This window comes from Schistocerca nitens, chromosome 9 (assembly GCF_023898315.1).
Source record: "Schistocerca nitens isolate TAMUIC-IGC-003100 chromosome 9, iqSchNite1.1, whole genome shotgun sequence".
Classification (NCBI taxonomy): domain Eukaryota; kingdom Metazoa; phylum Arthropoda; class Insecta; order Orthoptera; family Acrididae; genus Schistocerca; species Schistocerca nitens.
Window position 1 is genome coordinate 259163517 of NC_064622.1, and position 24924 is coordinate 259188440.

Genomic DNA, 24924 nt, shown 5'->3' on the forward strand with positions numbered 1-24924 from the left:
TGAAAAATCATTTTGAAAAAATCCTCTATTATATTTGGTATAATCATGACTACAATGTCAGTTAAAATATTTGCCTGCTGCTCATTTTAAAAACTTGAGAATTGTAAATAGCAGTGTGTGAAAAAGAACAAGATAATGTTACTAACAATCACTGATACTGGAAGAACCTGAACTGTGCCAGTAAAACATTAAATAGCTGGTGGTGTCTTCCCCTTAGTAGACAATAGGAGAGGAGAGTGAAAGTAAACAAGAGTTATTCATGGTGGAGGATGAAAATAATAATTCAGGATCCACACAAAGTAAACACTGCAATATAAGAATTGGTATTTTTTCTTAGTAAAATTAAACTTATTTCACAACATAATCTGTTTAACTTGATCTTACGTTTGACTTATTTAAGCTTGCAAAAAATTAGAATTTTTAGAATTCTGCAAAATAGGAAGTTGGTTTACTTAGTATTCTTTATTTTCTCAATATTGTCAGTAACTATCATTCTGTGTGTTCCCACCCCCCATAAAAAAGGTGTTCACTAATGTTTTGACTGGTGGAACTATTTTTTTACCTCATTTGAAGAGGGTTTGCAAGCATAAGTTCACTGTTTTCATTATTCCATTTTCACTGTTGTTATTGATTATACACATTTCATCATTCAGTATGTGGCATCAGAATAATTAACACAAATTGCTCTTGAACACATTAAGGTGCAAATGGGAAATGGCCACGTGATACCATTATTAGTCAGCTGTTCCCAACAGTTTCATATTCTGAGATGCTGGTACAGTTATGAATATCTTTGCATTTTATAACATACAGTCTACACTGATTTACGAATGCACATTATTAAATTGTGGATTTTTGTTGACCACTTTTCTTTGCTTGTGATTCACTATGGATATCACTAATAATGTGCATAACTGATATTCATGGATTGTATAAAACAGTGCTCATATCGGAGCACTTTTAGACAAATATGCTCCCATTTATTCAAAGACTCCGACTGTAAATTGGGTTATCTGGTGCCACATTCGACCTTCCTCAGCACCTTTAAAAATGTTCCCAAAATTTTTGGCATGCAAACATAATCATGCTCTTTTGACATTCATCTCACTTCTGTCCCACAAGTTCCCATAACTAACTCGCTCACACCCACTAGTCCATCGCTGTAAGTTGCTCATACCTGCCGCTCTCACTTGCCCTTCTCACTCACTCATTTAGCCGGCCGCGGTGGTCTCGCGGTTCTAGGCGCGCAGTCCAGAACCGTGCGACTGCTACGGTTGCAGGTTCGAATCCTGCCTCGGGCATGGATGTGTGTGCTGTCCTTAGATTAGTTAGGTTTAAGTAGTTCTAAGTTCTAGGGGACTGATAACCACAGCAGTTGAGTCCCATAGTGCTCAGAGCCATTTGAACTCACTCATTTAGCTCAACTCACTGTCATCATCTCTTTGTGTCTCTCTATCACTGTTACTGTCTCCCTCCTGTTCTCTCTTACAGCTACTGTTTCATTCATTCCTTTGCTACGACTGCTGTCTCTTCACAATCACAGGCTCTCACCCACTTTCATTTTCTCTTTCTTGTTATTCCTTGCGCACTTCCACTGTCTCTTCCTCTATTCATGCCAAAAGTTGTGAGAAAAATTTTAAAGGTGCTCAAATGGGCAGAATGAGACAGCTGGTAACCCAATTTTGAGTCAGTCTTTTAATAAATAGGAGCATATTTGCCATTTTTGTGCTCTGTCAAGAATATTTGTCCACCGGGTTCCCCTGTTTTCCCTGCTGTAACAGGACATGTCACACACATGAAAAGAACTTTGTGGGTCAGTAAAATTTTGATAGTTTCCTGATGCAAAATTGAAAAATAATGCAAAACTACCTAATTCTTCACCTCAGTCAGATTTTACATGCACAAAAATTTTGCATATGTTTCAGCACAACAAAAACAACAATAACAACAATATGGGGTTTCCAGAACTCGTATGGTGATAACAGGAACACTTTAATGCATATTCCTCCATGCTACATCATGTTATAAACAATGTTCTCATCTCTCACCATATTTTTATGTGCTTATTTTATATGTGGAAGTAGGGTAACTGAACACCTCTGTCTCGGAAATGGATAAAGATAAAAGAAAATTTTCATGGAAGTTCTAGATCGAGATCTTAGGAGTGTATTGTAAAAATTACAGCAATTTGCTATGCATAGCCAACTTGGAATCTGTAGCTTGGTTTTGGTACCAAAACCATGTTTTCAAAAACTGACAAGGGACTAAATGGTGCCACCATAAGCCCCTTAAAGTGCACTATAGGCCACATATAATGCAAAAAGAACCATCTGTCTAATACTCACACTTTGACCCTGTCCTCTATGTGAGTTACAGTAAGATAACCCTTCCATTGAGTATACTAATCATCCCTAGCCCTAGCCCAGAGACTATCCAAAACATCACCAATAGAACCCAGGGTATGAGCCCTGGAAAAATTTAGTTTTTGTCCACGACATTTGGCAACATATAAAGTAGTGTATACTGTTGCGTGCATACTGATTTGGCAAGTCATTTGTGATTCATTCCTTATGGTGAAATAAACTCTACAATGTTTGTATAGCACTTTCTCTGTTTGACTGATCGTTTTTCTGTGCAAAAAACTGTGTTTTTGTCACAGGGATTCATTTCCACCCTTTTTGGAAAAGAATTGCACATTTGCCTGCCTTGTCAAAAAAATTATATTGAACAGAGCAAATGGAATTTCTGTAAGTGTATTAAGCAAATTTTTAAAATGACTGTGCAAAAAATAAAATTTCCAGCAGTGATGATATCACTGTTTGATTAATGAACATATGTTTTCTTTGTGCAATGTATTTCACACACTGTATTTTCCAAGTTTAATCTAGGTTATACGCAATATGCTCCACATAGATTTCCATTTGTCAAGTTATACATAAAAGAAGGGAAACGCACCACTTACCTATAGCGAACCAATGTCTGGACCGCAGAAACGCATAATAGGAAACAGCATACAAACTGACAATGAAGCTTTTGCTCATTGCTCATTTTTTAGCAAAAGAACGAACACACACACACACACACACACACACACACACACACACACACACACTCCCGTGATCCCAGCGAAACTGGTTATTGATATTTGATCACTGAGAGCAGTTGCCTGAACATCCCAGAGGTGTGATAAGATCTCAAGCAGGTCCTCAAGGCCATAGTTCTATCCCAAAACCTGTCACCTGAATCCATCTCCCTCCTCAAACCAGCAACTGCCCTCCATCACCCTGCAGTCCTAGCTTTTACCTACTTCCTAAGCTCCACAACCTAATCCCAAAGGTCTCCCTACTGGTTGTTCCATTGTTGCTGGGAACAGTGCTCCCAAAGAACAAACCCCTGCTCTGCTTGTCAAAGTCCTGCTCAGGTTGACAAACACCTCCAAACTACAGTCTCTAACCACCCACTGTAACCTCCCATCCTACATTCAAGACAATGTTCACTTCTTGCACTGCCTCTCCACAATTCATATTCTGCTGCTATCGGACTCGTTGTTGGTCACTGTGGATACAGTGTGTTTGTAAACCAATCACCCCCCATCCCCACAACTTCTTTTCTAATCCTCCTAGCCTACCACATCCTGGTCCACAATTATTTCACTTTTGAAGGACAAATCTATAAAGAAATCTGTGGTAATACCATAGATACTCACATGGTGGCATCCTATGCCAACTTATTTAAGGGCCATCTGGAGGAACCTTAACTATCCAGTCAACACATAAAGCCCCTTCTTTTGTTCAAATTCATTAGTGACATTTTTATGATCTGGACTCATGACAAGGACAACTTTCACCCTTTCCTCCATAACCTAAACACCTACTCCCAAATCGAATTCACCTGGTCCTTCTCAACTCAAGCCACCTTTCTAGATAATGGCCCTCACCTCTCAGATGACTCCATAAATACATCTGTACATAAAAAGCACACTAACGAGCAACAGTACCTCCACACTGACAATTGTCACCCATTCAATGTCAAAAAGTCTCTTCCTTATAGCCTCATCACCTGTGGGTGCCACATCTGCAGTGGAAAGCAGGAATTATTGACATATACTGATAATCTTACCTGAACCTTTACTGACAGGCAATATCCTATCCAGCTCATACAGAAACAAATCTCCCTTGCCATCTGTTCCTCTGACACCAGTAAACCTGTCAATCAGCCACCAATCTGGCACTCCTCTGATCACACCTAGTATCATTGTGGTCTTGGATAGTTCAGCCACATCTTCCCCAAGGGCATCATATATGTCTCGTCCTGCCTGAGATAAAGATATTCTACCTTATATCCTACATAAGTCACCCAAAGTAGTGTTTCACTACCCACCCAACCTACAGAATATCCTTGCCCATACCTGTTCCAATTGTACTCTGACCCTGCACCCCACTGAGTTATTCACTTGTGGTTAACACAAGTGTAAGACCTGTTGCGTACATACTCCCACCACCTCTACCGCAGGCGAGCCACAGGCATTTCCTACCCAGTAAGAGGCAGGACCACCTATGAAAGCAGCTGTGTAGCAGCTGCGCTGCATTTACTGTGCAGCATACTGTGTGGCCATGACAAATAACCAACTGTTTATTCACTTAAGGCCACTGTCAAACTATGCAAACCACGAACTTGACCATCCAGTTGCCTAACATGTTGCCTACCACAACACAATTGACTTAAACAGCTGCTTCACTTCACAGGCCATTTAGATACTCCCTTCCAACAGAAGTTTCTCTGAACTATGTAGATGGCAATTGTCTCTCCAGCATATCCTGTGATCTCGCAATCTCCTGGCCTAAACCCACGCTAACCTTTCCCCATTGCCTCATCTTAAATTTTCTCTTCTCTCTTCTGTCCACACAACTTCCTTTCCAGTTTGGACATTCCCTCTCCCCCTCTCTCTGCTCTGCAATCCATTTGTTTTGCTGTATGGCTGGAGAGTCATCTGCCCAAAGACCTGCCTCTTTCCCACTACCACTCCCCGCTTCCATCTGCTGTGGCAACTTCTTTAATAGCTGAGTACCAATAGTCAGTTTCACCATGAAGTATGCATTTGGGTGTGTCTGTGGTTGTGTATGTGGTTTTTGTGCTCCACACATCTGTGCCCTTTAGATGTGTGGTTACCCTTCCCTTATTTTATGTATTGCTCCAATCAGGAATTTCTGTTATTGTTATCAATTTGTTAAGTTATTTACATAATAAAATAATTGATTAGGGGTATACTGCATTATTATCTTTATAATGTTCTGGATATTAATAGAGGCTGTCGTTATGTCTTTATAAGCTTACTGAGTATAGATTTGGTAAAAAAAGAAAAGAAAAAACTGATAAATTCTGTATTTTGTTGTAAGTGAACATAATTAGGTATTTCCAAATGCCTATAAATTTTAGCTGAATTGTGGAGTACTGTTAAATGTTGAATGATTGACAGTCACATTGCACTCTTATATTCATTTGCATTTGTCACACCTTGTATTTTTTCATATTAATTAAGTTTCCATGTACCACTGTATCAGCTTTTTAGCAAAGATCTGTATGGTCTTTTTAACATTGGAAATATATATATATTAGGATTTGGGAGAGCAAAAGAGGCATGGTCAGTATTGAAAGGGCTTCGACAGGATACAAAAAGAAAAACTAATCTCCAACTGATAACACAAAAGGAATGGGAAGAGTATTTCCAAAAATTATTAAATGAGGACAGAGAAGAATATCTAGAAGAAGGAACATGGGAAGAAAAAGGACATGAAGATGATGAGATCCAGATTTTAGAAAGTGAAGTACTTCAGGTGTTGAGAACAGGAAAGAATGGTAAATCACCGGGACCAGGCAATATCAATCTGGAGTGTCTGAAATATGGTAGTGACAAAATTGTGAAACTGATAACACAGCTCTTCAACAAAATGATACATCGAGATTAAATACCCAACGAGATGAAGCTAGGTTACATTAATACAATATTTAAGAAAGGGGATCGCAAAATTTGTTCAAATTATCGAGGAATTTGTGTTACAAACACATTAATGAGAATTTTTGTGAAAGTAATTAAAAACAAACTGGAAAAAAATTTAGAACCCAGGAAGAACAATGTGGATTCATGGCTGAGAGATCATGTGTAGACCATATTTTCACATTACGACAGATTTTGGAGAAACATAGGGAAAAATCAAAAAATATAGGATTAATTTTCATAGATCTAGAAAAAACGTATGATACTGTTCCAAGAAAATTACTTTGGAGAGCACTACATATAGCAAACATAAACCCTTCCTTGATTAAAATAATACAACAGATGTATAAAGATAACATTTGCCAAGTGAAAGTCGGTAATAAACTTTCACAGAAATTTGGAACAAGCAAAGCCCTTTTACAGGGCTGTCCCATGTCACCATCATTATTTAAAATCTGTATAGATATTAGCCTTAGAACATGGTCTCCTAAATGTTATAGTATGGGATTAGAAATAAGAGATGGAGTTTACCTACATCATTTATTATTTGCTGATGATGCAGTAGTCATAGCACAAGATGGGGAGGATGCTAACTATATGTGCAATCAACTAGCAGTAGCATACAAAACTTGGGGTTTTAAGATTAATTACCATAAAACAGAATACTTGACTAATGATTCAGATGAGCTATACATTGAAGGAAAGAAAATCAAAAAGGTAAACACTTTCTGTTATTTGGGATCCATTTTAGAAATCGAGGTAAAATCAGAGTCAGAAATCAATAAAAGAATTAGTAGGGGATGGAGTGTCATTGGGATGCTTAACTCAGTCTTATGGAGCAGGAATGTAATGAGCAGAACTAAAAAATTAATATACAAATCCATATTAGAGAGTGTGGTTCTGTATGGAACGGAGACCTGGACAATTAACATGAAGCACATTAAAAAATTACAAGCTCTAGAGATGGACTTCTGGAGAAGGTCGGCAAGAATCTCCAGGAAAGAAAAGATAAGGAACACCGAAATAATAAGGAGAATGGAAATAAAAGAAAGAATATATGACATAATGGATAGGAAGAAATTACAGTGGTACGGGCATGTACGACGAATGGAGAAAACCAGAATACCAAAATTGATACTGGAGTGGGAACGGAGGGGAGAAGAAGAAGAAGAAGAAGACGACGACCTATGACCACCTGGCTCCAAAATGTACAGCACACAATGAGGAGAATGGGCGCAGAGGAAGAAGACACACGAGATCGAAACACCTGGAGGAATATTTTGAGAATATAGTTTAAGAACGTTTATTGTTTGTATTGTAATTTCCAAGTAAATTATTATGTTGGAGATAAACCTCTGTAATGAGGAGAAGCTCAAAATAATAGAAAAATATTTACACACATCACTCATTAGTCTTTATTTTTTTTGTCACAATTCGTATAGTCTTTCTGGATCTAAAATAGAGTTGTACAAGTCACTAGGTTGCTAATCCTTTGCTCTCATGCATTTGTTTTACATGGGTATTATCACCCATGACTGACTTGATCGCCACTCACTCATGTCCCCATAATGTTCACTTGAAGATAACATTTTGAAACTTTGAAACCAGTAGTGGAATAAATTAATAAAATCTTTGGCAACTGAATTGGATTTGTATTCTATAAACATCTAAAGTAGTTGTCTCATGTTTCAAGGTATTCATCTGCAAAATTCTCTGCAAATGACAAATACTTTACCGCATATTTACATAGAAAGTTTAACTTAAAGCTGTTCAGTGGTCTTCCAAGTCACTTGGTAAATTGTAAATGAAAAAAAAAAAAACATCTATTGAGTATGAAAATAAGTGTTTTTGGGAAGTCAATCTGGTTTCTTGTTGAATCATTCTGAAGATGCATCTTAGTAATGCAATGCACTTCACACACTACCCATATTTCAAGTCAATCTTATGAAATTATCTGAATCTATAATATAAATAGAAACAACCAGTGTTATAAAACTTACAATCTTTTTGATTACTTCAGCCAACCACTAGCACGATTATTTGAATGAAGTGTATCATGTGAGAAGTTTACCATTCCCACTTCTGTACTGTGGATGCTTTGATCTTACCTTTCCTGCTTATTTTGTTTCAAATAAATAAAAAACACACCACTTTGTTTGTATTTATTACAAAAAATTTACAGTTTCTTATGCAGACACAATAGGCTAAACTATGGTACAATATTTTACAAACTTCACAGCACATACACTTTCTAGAACACGTGTTTGTTGCAAATTTATTTTCATTGTTCTTTGGACAAGTTTTTGTAGTATTCTTTGGCTTTTATACATCTCTCTCTCTCTCTCTCTCTCTCTCTCTCTACACACACACACACACACACACACACACACACACAAAACAGTCCATTTACACTCACATATAGATTGTTAGTAATATGACATGTCATCCTCTTCAGTCAGCTGTGCAGAGAGATACTGCTGTTCTGTATGAATGTGTGTGTGATTCATGGTACTTCCAGTGTTGTTAAGTGAACTTTCCTTCCTGTTTGACAGTTCATGAGCAATTTCTTCTAACTTGTTAACATATTGCTTTATTTTAACATCTTTTATTGTTTCTGGAATGGTAGAAATGTTCAGTCTCTGAGCATGAAATTCTAAATTCTTATAATTTATATAATCATCATTGTAACTGCTGTTCTCATTTGGTTCCTCTTTTGAAGTAGCAGGTAATTCTGCACTTGTACCATTTTCTACAGTGTGTTCATCAGTTTTGAGGTGGTGATTCTTTTCCAAAAGTACTTTCCAGAAGTCCTGTATTGATTTATTTACTTGTGTGTCTGTACCATAGGTTTCCATTATTTTTTTCAAAAATTCTGATACATACACTTCAGTGTTGTGTTCCTGATCTACAGCAATTGGGCCACTGTTTGTAAAATTCATTTCTAAATTGTATGGTTCATTGCTTGTGACGTTAGCCTCAGATTGTATGAAGTTGCGTGCATTTGTATAGTTTACTGATTTTGTGCTTACTGTAATTGCATGTTCTGTTTCATCACTTTGTTTAACATGTTCGCTATTTCCAGAAGTCCTCACACCTCCAGAATTATCATGGGATGCATTTTGGTGTTTTTCTTCTGCAAGCATTGTTGTATTTACGCTTTTGGGTTTGTTAGTGTAATTCATCGATCTCCTCATTACATTACTGCTATTTTCTTTTTCAATTGTCTCATCATCTTCTGGTTTTCGTAAGAATGCAATAACTTGGATTTCTTGCTCAGTGGGTGTCCTGGTCAGTAGGGTTGTGTTGCTGTCATGCTGATCGTGAATGGCATCTGGAATGTGGAAGGAAGAACTGAACTCATTGCCCCTCTCCCCTGATGACTTCTCATGTACAATAGTTAGTGATGGCTTTTGTACTTCTTTACTTTCTCCAGTATCTGTATCGTGAATGATGGCGAGTATGTTTTTCCATTGGCTTTGTGATGAATTATTGTGCTGCTCTTGTATCTGTGATGCAAAGTTTCCGGTTGTGCCTAACTCAGAGTTTTCTCTGTTCCCTTCAGTTTTAAATAATCCTTCTGACTCCGAAGATGAATTCTCAGTTATATCGTTTAAGTTACTGTAATTCAATGGGTGACTTTTGCTGCTACTAGTTAGTGATGCACTTTTCCCATTAGAAGCACTTGAAATATTCTCCTTTCTCTTGTTCCACACTTCATCATGTTGGCCTGGAATATCATTACTTTTACCATCATTATCATGGTGTTCATTGCTTTGTGTGAATACATTCTCAGGAGTGTAGCTTTTGTCAAATGGTTGTATTATTTGGGAGACATCATTTGAGTCGTCATTAGCTTTACACATTACTATTCCTTTCCCTTCAAATGCCAAGGCAATCTTGTCTGTGAATTCAGGTATGTCTATTGAAGGACAGGTGGTAACAGCACCTCTATCTTTTAAGCTTGTGATTAACAATGTGTTGTGTTTCTCTATTTCTGCAGCAATTCTTGTAATAATTTTCTGATTTCCAAGACATGCTTCTGCATTCATTATTTCTCTGGATGTCTCACTTCTATCTGGAACCATTTCTCCAAGCTGATCTTGCAAGTCCTGAAATAAAACATACAAATTACATTTGTGTAAATAATCAGGTAAATTTGCCATTTAGAATTTTTGTGTATATTATAAGTTTTGTTTGAAACACCTACAGATTAACAATAAATTTACATTTCTCACTTAGAACTTCAGTGCCCTTTTGGGGTGTCACTGGCCTAATCTACAAAAGGAAAAAAAGTCACAGCCTAACAGTACAACCTATGTTTTATTACATATTGTACTTTACACAGCACACGTAGTATGCTTATAGGACTGTTACGAAAGCATACTGAGTTTTATTTATAAGTTTCACACCTTATTGTGCATAAAAGTGGGTGAAAATGATTAAAAGTATGTGGAGCTTTCTGCCTGATTATTAAAAACATCTGCTACACTGTTTTCTTAACCGCACAGTTTGCACCCATGGTGTAGCCTACTTCAAATTATATTTATTTATAGTAAGCCTTAGGTGTAACTGCCTAAGTAATGGGAGTATGATTGTAGAGCATGTCTATTATAGGTATCCAATAGGGTTTGTTAATGGTCTGTTTAACATTATCTCTAATTCCAGAAGTGTCTTTCATGTGCATAGTTGCCATTTTGAAACTGAGTCGTGTAATGTTTTAATGTAACACAAACTGTATGTTCAGGAATTTTTGAAAAGCACTGCTTGATGTGACTGTACGTATGAAATTGATAGAGAACTGTGGCCATGTGTAGGAGTGGAGGAGGAGGAGGAGGAGGAGGACGAGGACGAGGACGAGGACGAGGACGAGGACGAGGACGAGGACGAGAAAGAGAAAGAGAAAGAGAAGAATCAGCTTCAAGAAGGGACCCCATAGAAGCTAAAGATTGATAACAAGTGACTTTAATTGCAATATTGGGCACAAATTGGTTGAAAGAACTAGCTAATACATATTCAGAGTACTGAGAATGAAGTATTTAGCCCTTTAGTTTGTGACTTAGCTTGATCATGATAGTATAAATGAAGTAAGCAAGCTAATAATTCCATGTCAGGCATACATCGAGCACCGCCACAATCAGAACACCAACTACAACTACTCTCTCTCTACCTTAACATTTCTTCTTCAGTCTCTTTATGAGATTGGGACACTCTTTGCAAGACATATCTCAAGAGTGATTTTCTGTTGTTTGATGGTACGGGTTTTTTTTTTAAGTCCCTCCCTAACTCTAAAATCTAAAGAAAAACAGTCTCTTGGTGCCTGTTCTCTCTTGCCACTAAAGAATTATCTGAGTGTCACTATGAGAAATTGGAGATGTACTCTTTCTTTTGCCAGTATTCCTTGTCTTTTGATGGTGAAGTGGAGATCACAACACATGCCTAGAGAACATGCTCGTGCAGTTTATCACCATATTTTGGATGTTGAGAAAAATTGGATGATTGACATTAAACTGTCAGTTCACACAAAAAGGTAGCTGTCATGCAGTGTTTGCTGAATGAGTGGGGACAAGATGGACTCTGGACCACAGTGTGGCAAAAAGGGTTATGTATGGGTCCTTTCAGAAGGACTACACAACAAGGAGTACGTAGGACTGTTAGACTTGCTCTAACGAATAGATGGATGACAACAACTGAAGTCCAGGCAGAAGTAATTGGCCTGCCTGGAACAGATTAGTGGAATCTGGATTGAGATCTCAAGTTGTCATGCAGCATTTACCACAGATGCCAAATCAGATGACAGATTTGCGTGCTCTAAGGCCAGTGTCAACTGGGTTGTTAAGTGGTATCCTGTGGTGTTCCCTACTGTTCAGTATGAGTCTCACTTCTTTTGTGGTCGCCAGATTGATGGAAATTTGCTTGTTGAAGATTGGTGAAAGGACACACAAAGCAGTGATTCTCGAGACCCATGTCTCTCCATCTCCTGGAATCATGGTGGGGGAGTTACCGGATATGAGAATATGCCTGATGTGATGGTGATGATTATTGTTGAAGGGAGGCTGAATGTTCACCAGAGTGGGACAATAATGGCAAACAATGTTTCCATATCCTTCATGGATAGAATACAAAATGGCATATTCCAGCAGAAAATGCAAGAACTCACACCACCATTCACAGCACAAATGCCTCAAGGGAAGTATGGATCCTTGGCTGGTGTGCGATTGGTTCCCAGGTTTGTCACCAGTAGAGCATGTCTGAGATGGTATAGTAATATGTATATGTTCATACCGCCTGCCAGTCTTCATGAAATGACACAGCAAGTGTTGGAGGTATGTCAGGACATTCAGAGGCTGATTACTTCCATACAACAATGAATACAATAATGTAATTTGGCCTGTGGTGGACATACTTCATGCTGTTGCTGGCAATGGGCATCAGTTCAGAATGGAATAAAAATAATACTTATGTGATTGACAACTCTACAAATTTGGTAAATCTTGGAATTCTACTTCCATAAATGTGTATGCTATAGTACTAAATTTATTGACTTTTTGTGATCTTTTGATGGGAGGAAGTAGTGTAAAACACGTAGGTTACTGAGATAGGAGGAAGCTCTGTCTTTGTCACATAGTTTTGGTGCTACATGTGTGCTGTATATTTCCTTCCAAATGTCAGTAAAGTCAGTATCACATTTGTGTGAAAGTGCATTATTGACATACTCATTTTAAGCATTGCAACCAACTACTACAAATCCCTCATCAGTTTGCAAAAGGAGCATTTGGTGTCATTGCTAAAATTGTCCTTGCTTCTTTCTGTATTCTAACCGCTGTCTCCAAGGGATCATAGCTAGTAGGGAGTGCCTAAACTATTAATTACTAGTAACAAGTTACAACACTCCAGCTTCAACCAGATGACAGGTTCCAGAAATCGATCAATAATTTAATAGGTACCACATAGGCTGTGAAGTACGCAGGAACCAGTGAACTAGGTGCATTATTATAGCAATGTTTTCTGTTGTTGTTACAGTCTTCTAACTGAAGACTGGTTTACTGCAGCTGTCCATGCCACTCTGTTCTGTGCTAGTCTCATCATATCTGCGTAACTACAACAACCTATATCCATTTGAACCTGCTTACAGTATTCTTCTCATAGTACCGAGTGAGGTAGGCATAATGGTTAACACACTGGACTCACATTCGGGAGGATGACAGTTCGAATCCCTGTCTGAACGTTCAGTTTTAGGTTTCCTGTGATTTCTCTAAATTTCTCCAGTAAAATATTGAAATGGTTCCTCTGAAAAGACCACTGCTGATTCCTTCTCCTTCCTTTCATTATATATATTCTCACAAAATCAAAGTGAAGATTCCTTGATGTGTCAGACTGTGTACTATTAACAAGTCCCTTTCTTTAGTCAAATTGAGCCGCAGATTTCTTGTATCCCCAATTCGATTCGGTATCTCTTCACTACCACCTAATCTTAACCATTCGTCTGTAGTACCATAGTTTTATTCTTTTCTGAACTGTTTATTTTCCACTTTTCACTTCCATACGAGGTTAGACTCCAGACTGAAGGAAAGACTTTCCGACACTTAAATTTATATTCAATGACAACAGCTTTCTTTTTCTGACACACACTTTACCTGATGTTGCTTGTCTACATTTCACACTGAAGCACCAAGAATACTGCTGTAGGCATGCGTATTCAAACACAGAGATGTGTAAACAGGCAGAATACGGCGCTGCGGTTGGCAACGCCTGTATAATACAACATGTGTCTGGCGCCGTTGTTAGATCGGTTACTGCTGCTACAATAGAAAAGGTTATCAAGATTTAAGTGACTTTGAACATGGTGTTATAGTTGGCGCACGAGCGATGGGACACAGCATCTCCGAGGTAGCGATGAAGTGAGGATTTTCCAATACGACTATTTCACGAGTGTACCGTGAATATCAGGAATCCGGTAAAACATCAAATCCCCGACACCGCTGCGGTCGGTAAAAGATCCTGCAGAAACTTTACCAACGACAGAGAACCGTTCAACGTGACAGAAATGCAATCCTTCCGCAAATTGCTGCAGATTTCAGTGCTGGGCCATCAACAAGTGTCAGCTTGCAAACCATTCAGCGAAACATCATCGATATCGGCTTTCGGAGTAGAAGGCCAACTCGTGTGCCTTCGATAACTGCACGACACAGACCTTTACGCCTCATCTGGGCCTGTCAACACACACATTGGAATGTTGATAACTGGAAACACGTTGCCTGGTCGGACGAGTCTCGTTTCAAATTTTATCGAGGGTACGGAGACAGCATTACGAATCCATGGACGCTGCATGTCAGCAGGGGACTGTTCAAGCTGGTGGAGGCTCTGTAATGGTGTGGGGCATGTGTAGTTGCAGTGACATGAGACCCCTGATTCGTCAAGATACGACTTTGACAGGTGACACGTACGTAAGCATGCTGTCTGACCACCTGCATCCATTCATGTCCATTGTGCATTCCGACAGACTTGGGCAATTCCAGCAGGACAATGTGACACCCCACGCTTCTAGAATTGCTGCAGTGTGGCTCCAGGAAAACTCTTCTGAGTGTAAACACTTCCGCTCCCCACCAGACTCCCCAGCCATAAGCATAATTGAGCATATCTGTGATGGATTGCAACGTGCTGTTCTCGACCCCCTCGTACTCTTACGGATTTATGGATAGCCCTGCAGGATTCATGGTGTCAGTTCCCTCCAGCACTACTTCTACATCTACATTTATACTCCGCAAGCCACCCAAATGTGTGTGGCGGAAGGCACTTTACGTGCCACTGTTATTACCTCCGTTTCCTGTTCCAGTCACATATTGTTTGCGGGAAGAACGACTGCCGGAAAGCTTCCGTGCGCGCTCGAATCTCTCTAATTTTACATTCGTGATCTCCTGGGGAGGTATAAGTAGGGGGAAGCAATGTATTCGACATCTCATCCAGAAACGCACCCTCTCGAAACCTAGACAGCAAGCTACACCGCGATGCAGAGCGCCTCTCTTGCAGAGTATGCCACTTGAGTTTGCTAAACATCTCCGTAACGCTATCACGCTTACCAAATAACCCTGTGACGAAACGCGCCGCTCTTCTTTGGATCTTCTCTATCTCCTCCGTCAACCCGACCTGGTACGGATCCCACACTACTGAGCAATACTCAAGTATAGGTCGAACGAGTGTTTTGTAAGCCACCTCCTTTCCGCACGCATACTCCCAGATATTTTACAGAAGTAACTGCTACCAGTGTTTGTTCCGGTATCATATAATTAGTAGAGTCCATGTCGTGTTGCGGCACTTCTGCGTGCTCGCGGGAGCCCTACACGACGTTAGGCAGGTGTACCAGTTTCTTTGGCTCTTCAGAGTATATCGTCACTACTTCGACGATGGTTAGTTGTTTTGCTGTCCAAATAACAAATCTCAGCTGCTTTTAGTGCTACGTTTCGTACCCTTGTCCCGGCCCCTGGAACCGCGCGTGCCTCATACGCAACGCCGTTCAGCACAGCTCTCAGCAGTTTGTAGAGTATAGCGACGGTGTGTGAGACCTCTTACATCCATGCGCAGCGAGAAACTGTAAGCTACGTAAAACTACCTGGAGCGCGCCGAGGATGTTGGCGAGGCGGGTGTCGACGGCGTCGTGGCCGTGGCGCAGCGTGGCGGCGTGGTCCTTGCCGGCTGCGGAGAGCGCCTCCGTCACCTCCTGGATGGCGCGCTCGATCTGGCGGCCCTGGTTGCGCGCCTCCTCGGCCGCCTTCATCACCGTGTTCGTGTTGTGCGCCACGGTGCGCACCAGGTGGCTGTGGTGCGACTTGAGCATCTCGTGCACCTGCTGCACCTCCTGCATCGTCGAGGCGCTCCTGCAATCACACACACACAAACAAACCTCACTATAGTTCAATTCTTTTATGTTGGCGGCTCGCGCATGCCCGCCCACACGCGGGAGATTGCTGCGTTGCCAGTTGCAATCGACGCACGCGCAAAGAGAAGCAGCGCCATAATATAGTATAGTTCGCAAACTTACGTTTAGGGGGAGCGCGCAGTTTATGAAGTAAAGCTACCACGGCCGCATTAACCCTTTCGCTGCTACAGAGACGTACTCCCCGCATTCCGCGCTGTGCGCGATTTTGTCATCACTGCACTGCTCGCCTGTGCTGACACATGGTGTTTCGACTGCTTTGACACTTATCATTCGATTTCACAAAAACTATTTGGCCCGAAAATTTGATTTTTACATATCTTCTTGACTGATACCTTCCCCCCGTAAATGACTTAATTTTGTTTCGATGTTCAACGCAGTTATTGTGCAGCATTAAATGTAGTAAACCACTGCACGAAATTTTGAAGAGTTTGCAGAGGTAAAAGTCCATAGCGTATACCTTCCGTATGGTCGATTTTAGTTGCCACAATGTTGAGAATTAAATGTGGACAAGATACCTAAATTTCATATAAAATTTACTGTATAACAATGTCTCATTTAAGTACCAGATAGGTGTCGTATGTAATATTGAGAAATATTCCATCTTTCGCGACTGTAATAAAAGTTTTATTTATACCAGAGTCATTTCGATTTTTTTCTGATTAAAACAAAGTTGGCGAAGTACGCAAAACTAAATTGTCAACGTAAATAAAACATAGAAAAAACTATATTGTCAGTGAGGCACAGTGCGCAAAAAAATTGTTTTTGTCACAACGGACAGCAAATACTTGCCAAAACGCAGATCAGTCGACGAAAACATTGAATATGATGATGCTGCCAAAGCAGCGAAGCAAAGAATTGCGACCGACAATCAAGTAGCTCGGCAACGTACGAGCCGAAATTCTGCTCTAAATAATACTTTTAATACTGTCGCAAAAGAATATACATCAGTATGAATAGTAAAACAGCGACTGCGGAGAGATTAGATTAGATTAGTTTTTCGTTCCATAGATCCATGCTGAGGAGATCCTCGTGGATGTGGAACATGTCAACTTTTTTTTTTTTAAACATGAATATTGTATGTGTGCCCTTTTCATTGTTTCTAATTGCTGTAAAAAGAAATATTGGAGGACTAAATTAGAAAAACCGAAAACTTATTACGATTATAAAGAAGAGACAAAGCACTAGAAATTAAAAAAAAATTACATTCAAACTAGTAAAATTCATGAAGTAATACACTTCGATATTGTTTTTAAATAAAGAAAATATAAAGCACTGGTCAAGATTTGAACTCAGATCCTTTCACTGAGCAGCCTAACACCTTAACCATTATGCTAACGTAACTCGTCATTCAAGAGCATTCCTGGAGGACTCTAACATATCACGCAAAATACCGACAAACACTGTTGGTATGACTATGAATTACGTTTCGTCGAAGTATAATACGAAATAAACAATTACCGCTGTTCTTTATTGCGAAAAAGTTCGTGAGAATGATACAAACACCTCTCCTTGCTATCGCCTGAACTAGGAGGCTTATTGCTTGTTTGGTTTAATTAATTAATAGAATATGAAGCAATTGGTATAAAGAATGCTTTTTCCAAACTTTCTATAAAAGAGTCTGCTATCAAGACATTGCTTTTGTTCAATTACTTTATTTATGAGTGAACGTTTCTAAAACTGTGAAGACACTCATCCGTGCTCTGCACTGCAGTCGAGCTCTGGCAACGTCGTTCTCTGTTCATTGGCTGACTGTTTTGTGACGTCAGATGTGCAGAACTAACCGAAACTCGGCCACCGTCGTAAATGACGCGCACTTCCGGTGTCGTGAAGACCAGACTAACCGCAGTGCGCTCAGAGATGTTCAAGCAGTCATTCTTGCCGTGCCGCGTACGCGGATGACACGGGAAGAAGCTCTAATACGTGGTACAACGGGAAGTACCCTCTGTCGTGCACTTCAGAGTGGCTTTGCAGAGTTTGGGCGTAGATTTAGTCACCAGTTACTGTGAAAGTTCTACAAAGGAGAGATGAAAACCTTTATTGACGGTTGTAATGGGAACAAGAACATTCTTAAGTAGCTTTCGTGGTCACGCAAAACATACTCAGACCGTAACAGATAAGTGTAGCTGTTAAACATTTTCTTATTTGTGCATCGTAATTTGTTCGTTTATGTGGTGTCTGTTCCATGAGCGAAGCAGCAGTTGCCGACGAAGGCAGTCTTCACCCACCCACCCATTCACCCATCCAGCCGTGAGAGCAGCTGGTTGCCTTTGCCATCCAGCCGATGGCCACAGGGAATAAGAGCGCGTCGACTCAAAACCGCGACGATTTTGGAAAAAACGAAGAGATATGTCGCGTGATTTTGAATTGTATAGAGACAGTGTCTGTCGTGCTGTTGCTCCAGACGGTTGTGATGTAATGTGATGTATGCCACGAATAATCATTACTTACGTTACGTTACATGGTTCATGTTGTATGTGGAGGAAGAAATAAAATTATCAAGAAATGTCTACAGTCTCTGCAAAGAGGTTTACTTGCTTTTAAAGAAAAGAGTTTGATGTCGCCGGAAATATTTGAATCTGAATTTTATCCACAGTGGATGCTGTCGAACTCCGTGACTGTTCCTTTATAGGGTGTCGAAGAATATCCGCTACCAGTCACAATAAAAGGTTATTTATTTGTCACACGACCGGTTTCGGGCTTGCTCCCATCCTCAGGTGTTTATACATTCATGTACATGTTTATACTGTTGATCACTGTATAAATACAAAAAAATTATTTTCTGGTGACTACACAGATACAAGTGGGACAGTTGTAAGTGGTAAGGCAGGATTTGACGAAAATGTATCTGTACTTACATAAAGAAGCACCATTATTACAGTTATGCTGTGGTGATAGTTTTGGCACTTAGTTTCACAAAAAGTGAGGCTGAGGTACAGAGTGCCGATGTTACGTACGATTTCTTCGTTTTTGTTAGCACTAGTATTCTATTCTTCAGTTGACCTATATAAGAAATCAACGTACTTTAAATTTTTATACCGTACTGCAGTTAACCTATACACACAGACTGAAGTTTGGGGTACAACTCATATACAGGGTGAGTCAGGAGGAAAGGTACATGCATTGAGGGACGACGGCATTAGTGATTCTGAATAAAAAAAACTACATATGGGCAAATGCAACGTTCCGAGTGGTTTCCGAGATAGAACGCATGTAATATCACTTTATCATTTCTTGAATCACTTGAAACCCGCACCTTCCAGCGAAAACATGTCGCAGTACAAAATTACTGTTTCGTACAAAAACAGGACCGATTCATGTTTCTCTAGGACTTACAGTTTGTCCAAAGGCAGCGCGAGGATACTAAAAACGTGGCGCGACGCGCATGCACTGTAGCTTAGGTACTCCTTGTAGCCCGATTTGAAGTAGTTTCCCGATCTGATGGAACACAAGTGTCCTGTATCAAACTGTTCGTTCCAGCTTCCTCCAAACTAACGTCGTACGTTGCGGTCAATAACGATGTTTGAATAACATAAAAATAAGTAACAAAGTAATATTACATACGTTCTATCTCGGAAACCATTCGTAGTAGGGCATATGTCCATACGAAGTTTTTTGTTCAGAATCACTTATACTATCACCCCTCAAACCCTGTACCTTTCCTTATGACTCATCCTGTATATGTCAACTGAGGTATTTCATGTTAACGTTACTTCTATCACTTTTTTTTCTTTCCTGCATTTTTTTACAGAAGTACTAGGATATACTTAACATTATGTTCGAAATATTAATGAACGTGATATGCAGGTGACGTAATTTTACTGAAACAGACATCTAAGTCACGTGACGCGGGGCGCGAAGCCTAGTATGCCATTATGCATTTATAGTGCACAGTTTAAGACATTTTTGTTACGGATCAAATGTTGTACTTTGATTAAAAGCAGAAAATTATCTTTACATATACTCCGATAAGTCTTGTGTTGCATCCCACAGATTAGGTAAATTGACGAGTATCTCAGATGTGGAACTGAACTACTTCGAAATATTTTCAGAGATATTTTTATGTATTGAAAGTTAGAATGTATGTTAGTTGGTCCTTGGATATAAAAGTCAGTGAAAAGCTAACGTTTTAAAATGACAGATCTAACTCACTACAGGAATTCGCTAAAATATTTTCTAATATATTATGTCCATTGATTTTGTATCCGTGCTGGTTTAAGCAAAAGTCATAAAATATAAACCATTATTGGTGAAGCGGCTCTAGGCCCTTCAGACCGGAACCGCGCTGCTGCCACGGTCGCAGGTTCGAATCCTGCCTCGGGCATGGATGTGTGTGATGTCCTTAGGTTAGTTAGGTTTAAGTAGCTCTAAGTCTAGGGGACTCATGACCTCAGATGTTAAGTCCCATAGTGTTTAGAGCCATTTTAACCCTTAAGCCATTATTATGGGAAAAATGGAGATTATTGCTATAAACGGATTTCATTTTTTATAAAAGCGTAAGAAAATATTTTGCACATACTGTTGAGGAATCATCAGAGAACTAATACTGCCTGCCAAACCGATAGTTCGATTTCTGCTCCTGTGGAAGCGGTGAATTAAGGGTTGGCAGTGCAACAAAAACAGGCATTCACTAAATAACTGTAATTCTATCGTTTATGAAAAGAACTGTCAATAATTTTCAAATGGCCACGTGAAATAACGATAACGATCGCATTAATATCAGACATTTCGAAAAAATAGTTTAATTGTACTGGTACATAACGTATAATAGCCATACATCAAGCCATTTTATTGTTAATATCTGTGCTTGATTTCAGATATAAATGAGAAAAGTTGTCACGCCACTTCGCATAGCGCCTAGTGATAGATTCGGCTTGCTACGAATTAGCTTGCTGCCCCGAGTCACGTGAAACAGATGTTGGTTTCTAAGGTCAGCAAGGCAGAGATTGGTGCGTGCGCGGTCTGTATTATCTATGGTCTGTGGTTTTCTCCTGCATTGCTTTATGAGCACTCGTCTGAGCTGTTAAATCTGTGTAATAAATCATCTTTGGCAAATTCTGATGTCATTTGTCAAAGCAGACGGGCTGTAGCCCATTCTTCGGTAATATCCAAGAATGATTGCCTATCGAAGTTGCGGTGTCCAAACGATACATATCGAACGTGCGATCGTAAATCGATCATGCGACTCTGGTGGCGGGCGTTGTGACCAATAATTTGTGATCGTCATTTTCCCTGTTTTCCGACGTTCCCTTAGTTGCTCTAAATTACATACCTCCGCGAATTATTTGTGAGTTGCTAAGGAATCCCAGACGATTTAGTCGTTAGTGAGTGGGATGTCTGGTGTTCTTGACGTTTCTTCGGCGGATTCCCTCACATGGAAATATCTGATTCCATGTTTATCCAGCGTAGAAAATTGTTCGACTTTTTTTCGCAAATGTGGAGTACCACCGGACGAGGAATGAAGGGACTATGTAGACTGTGGTGGTTCGAAGTGTGTAAAACTTCGTAAGAACAGTTTCGATGCTGAAATACCGTTTACAATTTCATTGCGGACAGTGTGGAAAACGAACGAGTATCAGGAAGAATACATGGTTCGACTCTTCCAGATTATCCATCCAGACCACCGTAATGGACTTTCACATGATGCCAACACCGACGAAGAGTAAGGTAAGTCGTCTCCTTTGCAATTACAAGTACTTTTGTAACGCTCTTCTTTTGTCGTTTCTGTAGCGACAACCGTAAACATACTCATAACGTCCGCCACCAGAGTCGCACGAGCGATTTACGATCGCACGTTCGATATGTATCGTTTGGACACCGCAACTTCGATAGGCAATCATTCTTGGAAGTTACCAAAAGCGGTCTCAGAGGTCAGACGAGCCGCTTCGCTTTTTCCATTATTCCCTCCAGTTTCACTTTCTTCCTTTTAGAGTTTTTATTATTTTTACAAATAAAAGGAATACTGGAACTAAAGTGACATAACAGTAATCGACAGTAAGATCAGATTGGTGTGACCAGATGGCGTAACACTTCCCGTAGGCGCGGTTCACACTGAGGCAATACTGTTTTGAGATTCGTGCTTGTTGTAGTCCCCGCAGTCTTTCTCATTCAATTTTGAGGAAACTATTCCTTTAAAAAAGAAAAAAAACTTGTTTTTTCCGCAGCTTGCACTTACCGTTATTGCACAATTTTGATGCTTCGCAAGTAAGGAAACCGCTGTACGTGTTTTGAAAAGCCTGCAGCAGACAGTGTAGTCACTGGTTAGTTTACATTTGGTGGGTTTTAGGTCGTATATTGGTTTGCACAAAATATCGAAATTGTGGAAGGAGAGAAATACGTCTTTCCGTTCTCGAGAAAATGCTTGAGATATGCTTGAGATATGTTGGAGCTTTTCTGCGACGAGGTTGACAGCTGTGCGCTGCGCGTGATCATATTGACGCCTGCTATGCAGATTGTGAAACTTGACTCGTGTTTCTGTTTTTCTTATATTGCCGACAAATTTCAAGAAACTTTGTGATAGGCATAAATGACATCTGAAAGCTAACTGGACGGAGACAAGGACACATTGGATTTTTATTACCGTGGGCTTCGTCCACCTTTTCAAATACAATTCTCTCCCTCTACGCAGAGTACACCACCCATGCTACACCATTCATGGTGACTGATCTCACTTCATATCCAGCAAAGTTTCTTCTGAATACTTCTCAAGCTGAATCATGGACTGTTTTGGGAAATTGAACCATTGAATAAGTACTATCCGAGGTTTATTCATTTATAAGCATTATTTAAATATGCATCACTTTAAAATACCGAAATAGGTGGCGTTATAAAAAAAATAAACATTTCGCGGTGGCATTTTCTACGCCATTCACATACTTTCATCAGCTTCGGTTTTTGTAATGAGTATCTCCACAGCAGGAGAAATGACGAGTCAAATATTTATACCCTGATTTATCAGAGTAGCTGATACTGGACGCTCCAAAATGGGGAAACTGTCTGGACTACTACTGTGGAATTCGTAAACAAAAAAAAAAAACGTGATTTGCGCTGTCTTTTTGTTTGTCGTGCGGCGACTCACATCGCATACCATATCATCTAAATGTGAACCGCGCCATAGAGTACTATTTTCGTCGACGTAATTTACAGTAACCTTTCGTGGTTCATGGTTTTTTCGCTGTCCTTCAGACATTATGCCTCCTTACAAACTCTGCCAACAACGTTGCTATAGCACCGCATGCAAAGTGCAGCATCCCATTCATGGCCGTTACCTGCATACCAAGAGTCGCCTAGGTACTACAGTAATCGTCGTCCTCCCTCGTCACCTTAATGAGCCACATGCTTACTTGTTGTGAAGCGTGTCGAGGATTCTCCCCAGAACAGCCGTCAGCTTGGCCTCCAGTTGCGGCTCTTCCAGCTGCAGCCTGTGACAGCTCTCAAGGAACAAGTTCTGCGCCAGCATCAGCATCTGGAAGCTCGAGTCGAGCTTGCGGCCGAGTTCAGACATCCGCCGGTGCACGATGCCAGCCAGCACATCCATAGACTCCTGCAGCGAACCTGTAGGACATACCGATGGGTTGTACGTTGAACTTAGAATGTCTTCATATCGTCTTTGGTTTAGTTATCCGACTCATTTGAGATAACATCGTTTTCTTATACTCCGTTAGTCAACATGTGCAACATCCCTCCCCCTTGGTTAGTTCACAATTTGGCATCGCAGAAAAAAATTAATTATAGGTGGCAATTGTAATTGGTATTTCGTCTTCGTTTAGAAACTTGGGTTATCTCCGTGGTCTGTGTGTCGTAATGGCTGCATAAAGGACTAGGGCTCGATCCCTGGTAGCACAAACGTGTTAACATCAATGGAATCATTTCAAGGCAAAATATAAAGCTTAGGCTGAGTTTTACTGAAAATTGACACCAGAGGAAAATGAAGCAGCAGAATTTTGTTCGTAAGTCAATATTCTATATTATGATAGCGACACGCTGTTTAGATTAGTAGAAAAGGGAATGATGATCATATTTGGGACATGAATTTTTCTGTAGCGCTCTTCGTGAACCCAATAACAGACCTGAACCACGCCCTCAGAGGATTGTGATACCAAAGCTGTGGTCCATCCTCGAATAAAATTTATGGAGAGAAGCCATTGAGGCTAAACATGATGGTATATGTCATTTAATGAGTGTGAAATTTTGGATACTAAATTTGTGTTTGTTTTTGCTGGTGAGCAAGACAATGAATGATGATCCACAGATATAGAAGTAAGTTTCACTGATTTTTTGCGAGACGGTACAGATTATCATTGATAAACCACAAATTATCGCCAAGTTACCGATTTTCGTTAAAAATGAAGTCTTTGTGCGAGGAAAAAGACTGCCTTTACACGCAGTGAGCCGTGGGGAAATCACTGGCGCCAATGGTTCTTTCTCGTCGGAGCAGCAATCCTGGTTGTGCTGGCATGCGTGTTTTTTCTTTGATTTTCCTCTTCTGGCTGCTATTTAAGCGCGACGCTTCCTGCGCTGTGAGTCTTGGTTTCCTGTTCCGGGGCGCTATAGGTCGTGCTTGACCGTGGTATGGGCGTAGCTTGTATTGTGGAGTCTCGCAGTGACCGTTACGTTTAGCGTTGGATGCTCGCGTCGCCGTGTTACGATTTGAGAAGTGTGTCTGCGCCGGACTGGTGGTCATGGCCTCTAATGTATTAGCAAGAGTGTGTACAGTACGACTTGATACTGGATGCCTAGGTACGCTATGTGGAGTCTCGTCCCTTGCTGCTACTAATGGTGGGCACCCGCTATTTCCTCTTAAGTGGCATTGGTGATCAATCTGTTCGTAATTTGTGTTCACAGCAGGAAACAGTGTGACTGATTATCCCTTGCTGAGGCGTAAATAAGGAATTCACTCTTGGTTCCGGTAGATCTATATTGAATAGTGGTGTTCAGAGTACAAAACACTGCCCAGTGACAAGAGTACTAAGCGTGAGTAGTGTGAAACCTGCGTGTG

General features: G+C 40.2%; 1 protein-coding gene across 1 annotated transcript in view; it reads right to left on the minus strand.

Moving 5' to 3' along the window:
- Nucleotides 1–8142: 8142 nt before the first annotated feature.
- The window catches only part of LOC126203955 (uncharacterized), a 253425-nt gene continuing 236643 nt past the window's right edge, over nt 8143–24924 (minus strand). The window contains exons 7-9 of the mRNA XM_049938348.1: nt 23270–23480; nt 15603–15867; nt 8143–10104 (exon numbers count right to left, since the gene is read on the minus strand). Of these exons, the coding sequence (XP_049794305.1) occupies nt 8422–10104; nt 15603–15867; nt 23270–23480 (2159 nt within the window). The 3' untranslated portion in view covers nt 8143–8421. The remainder of the gene's footprint in view (nt 10105–15602; nt 15868–23269; nt 23481–24924) is intronic.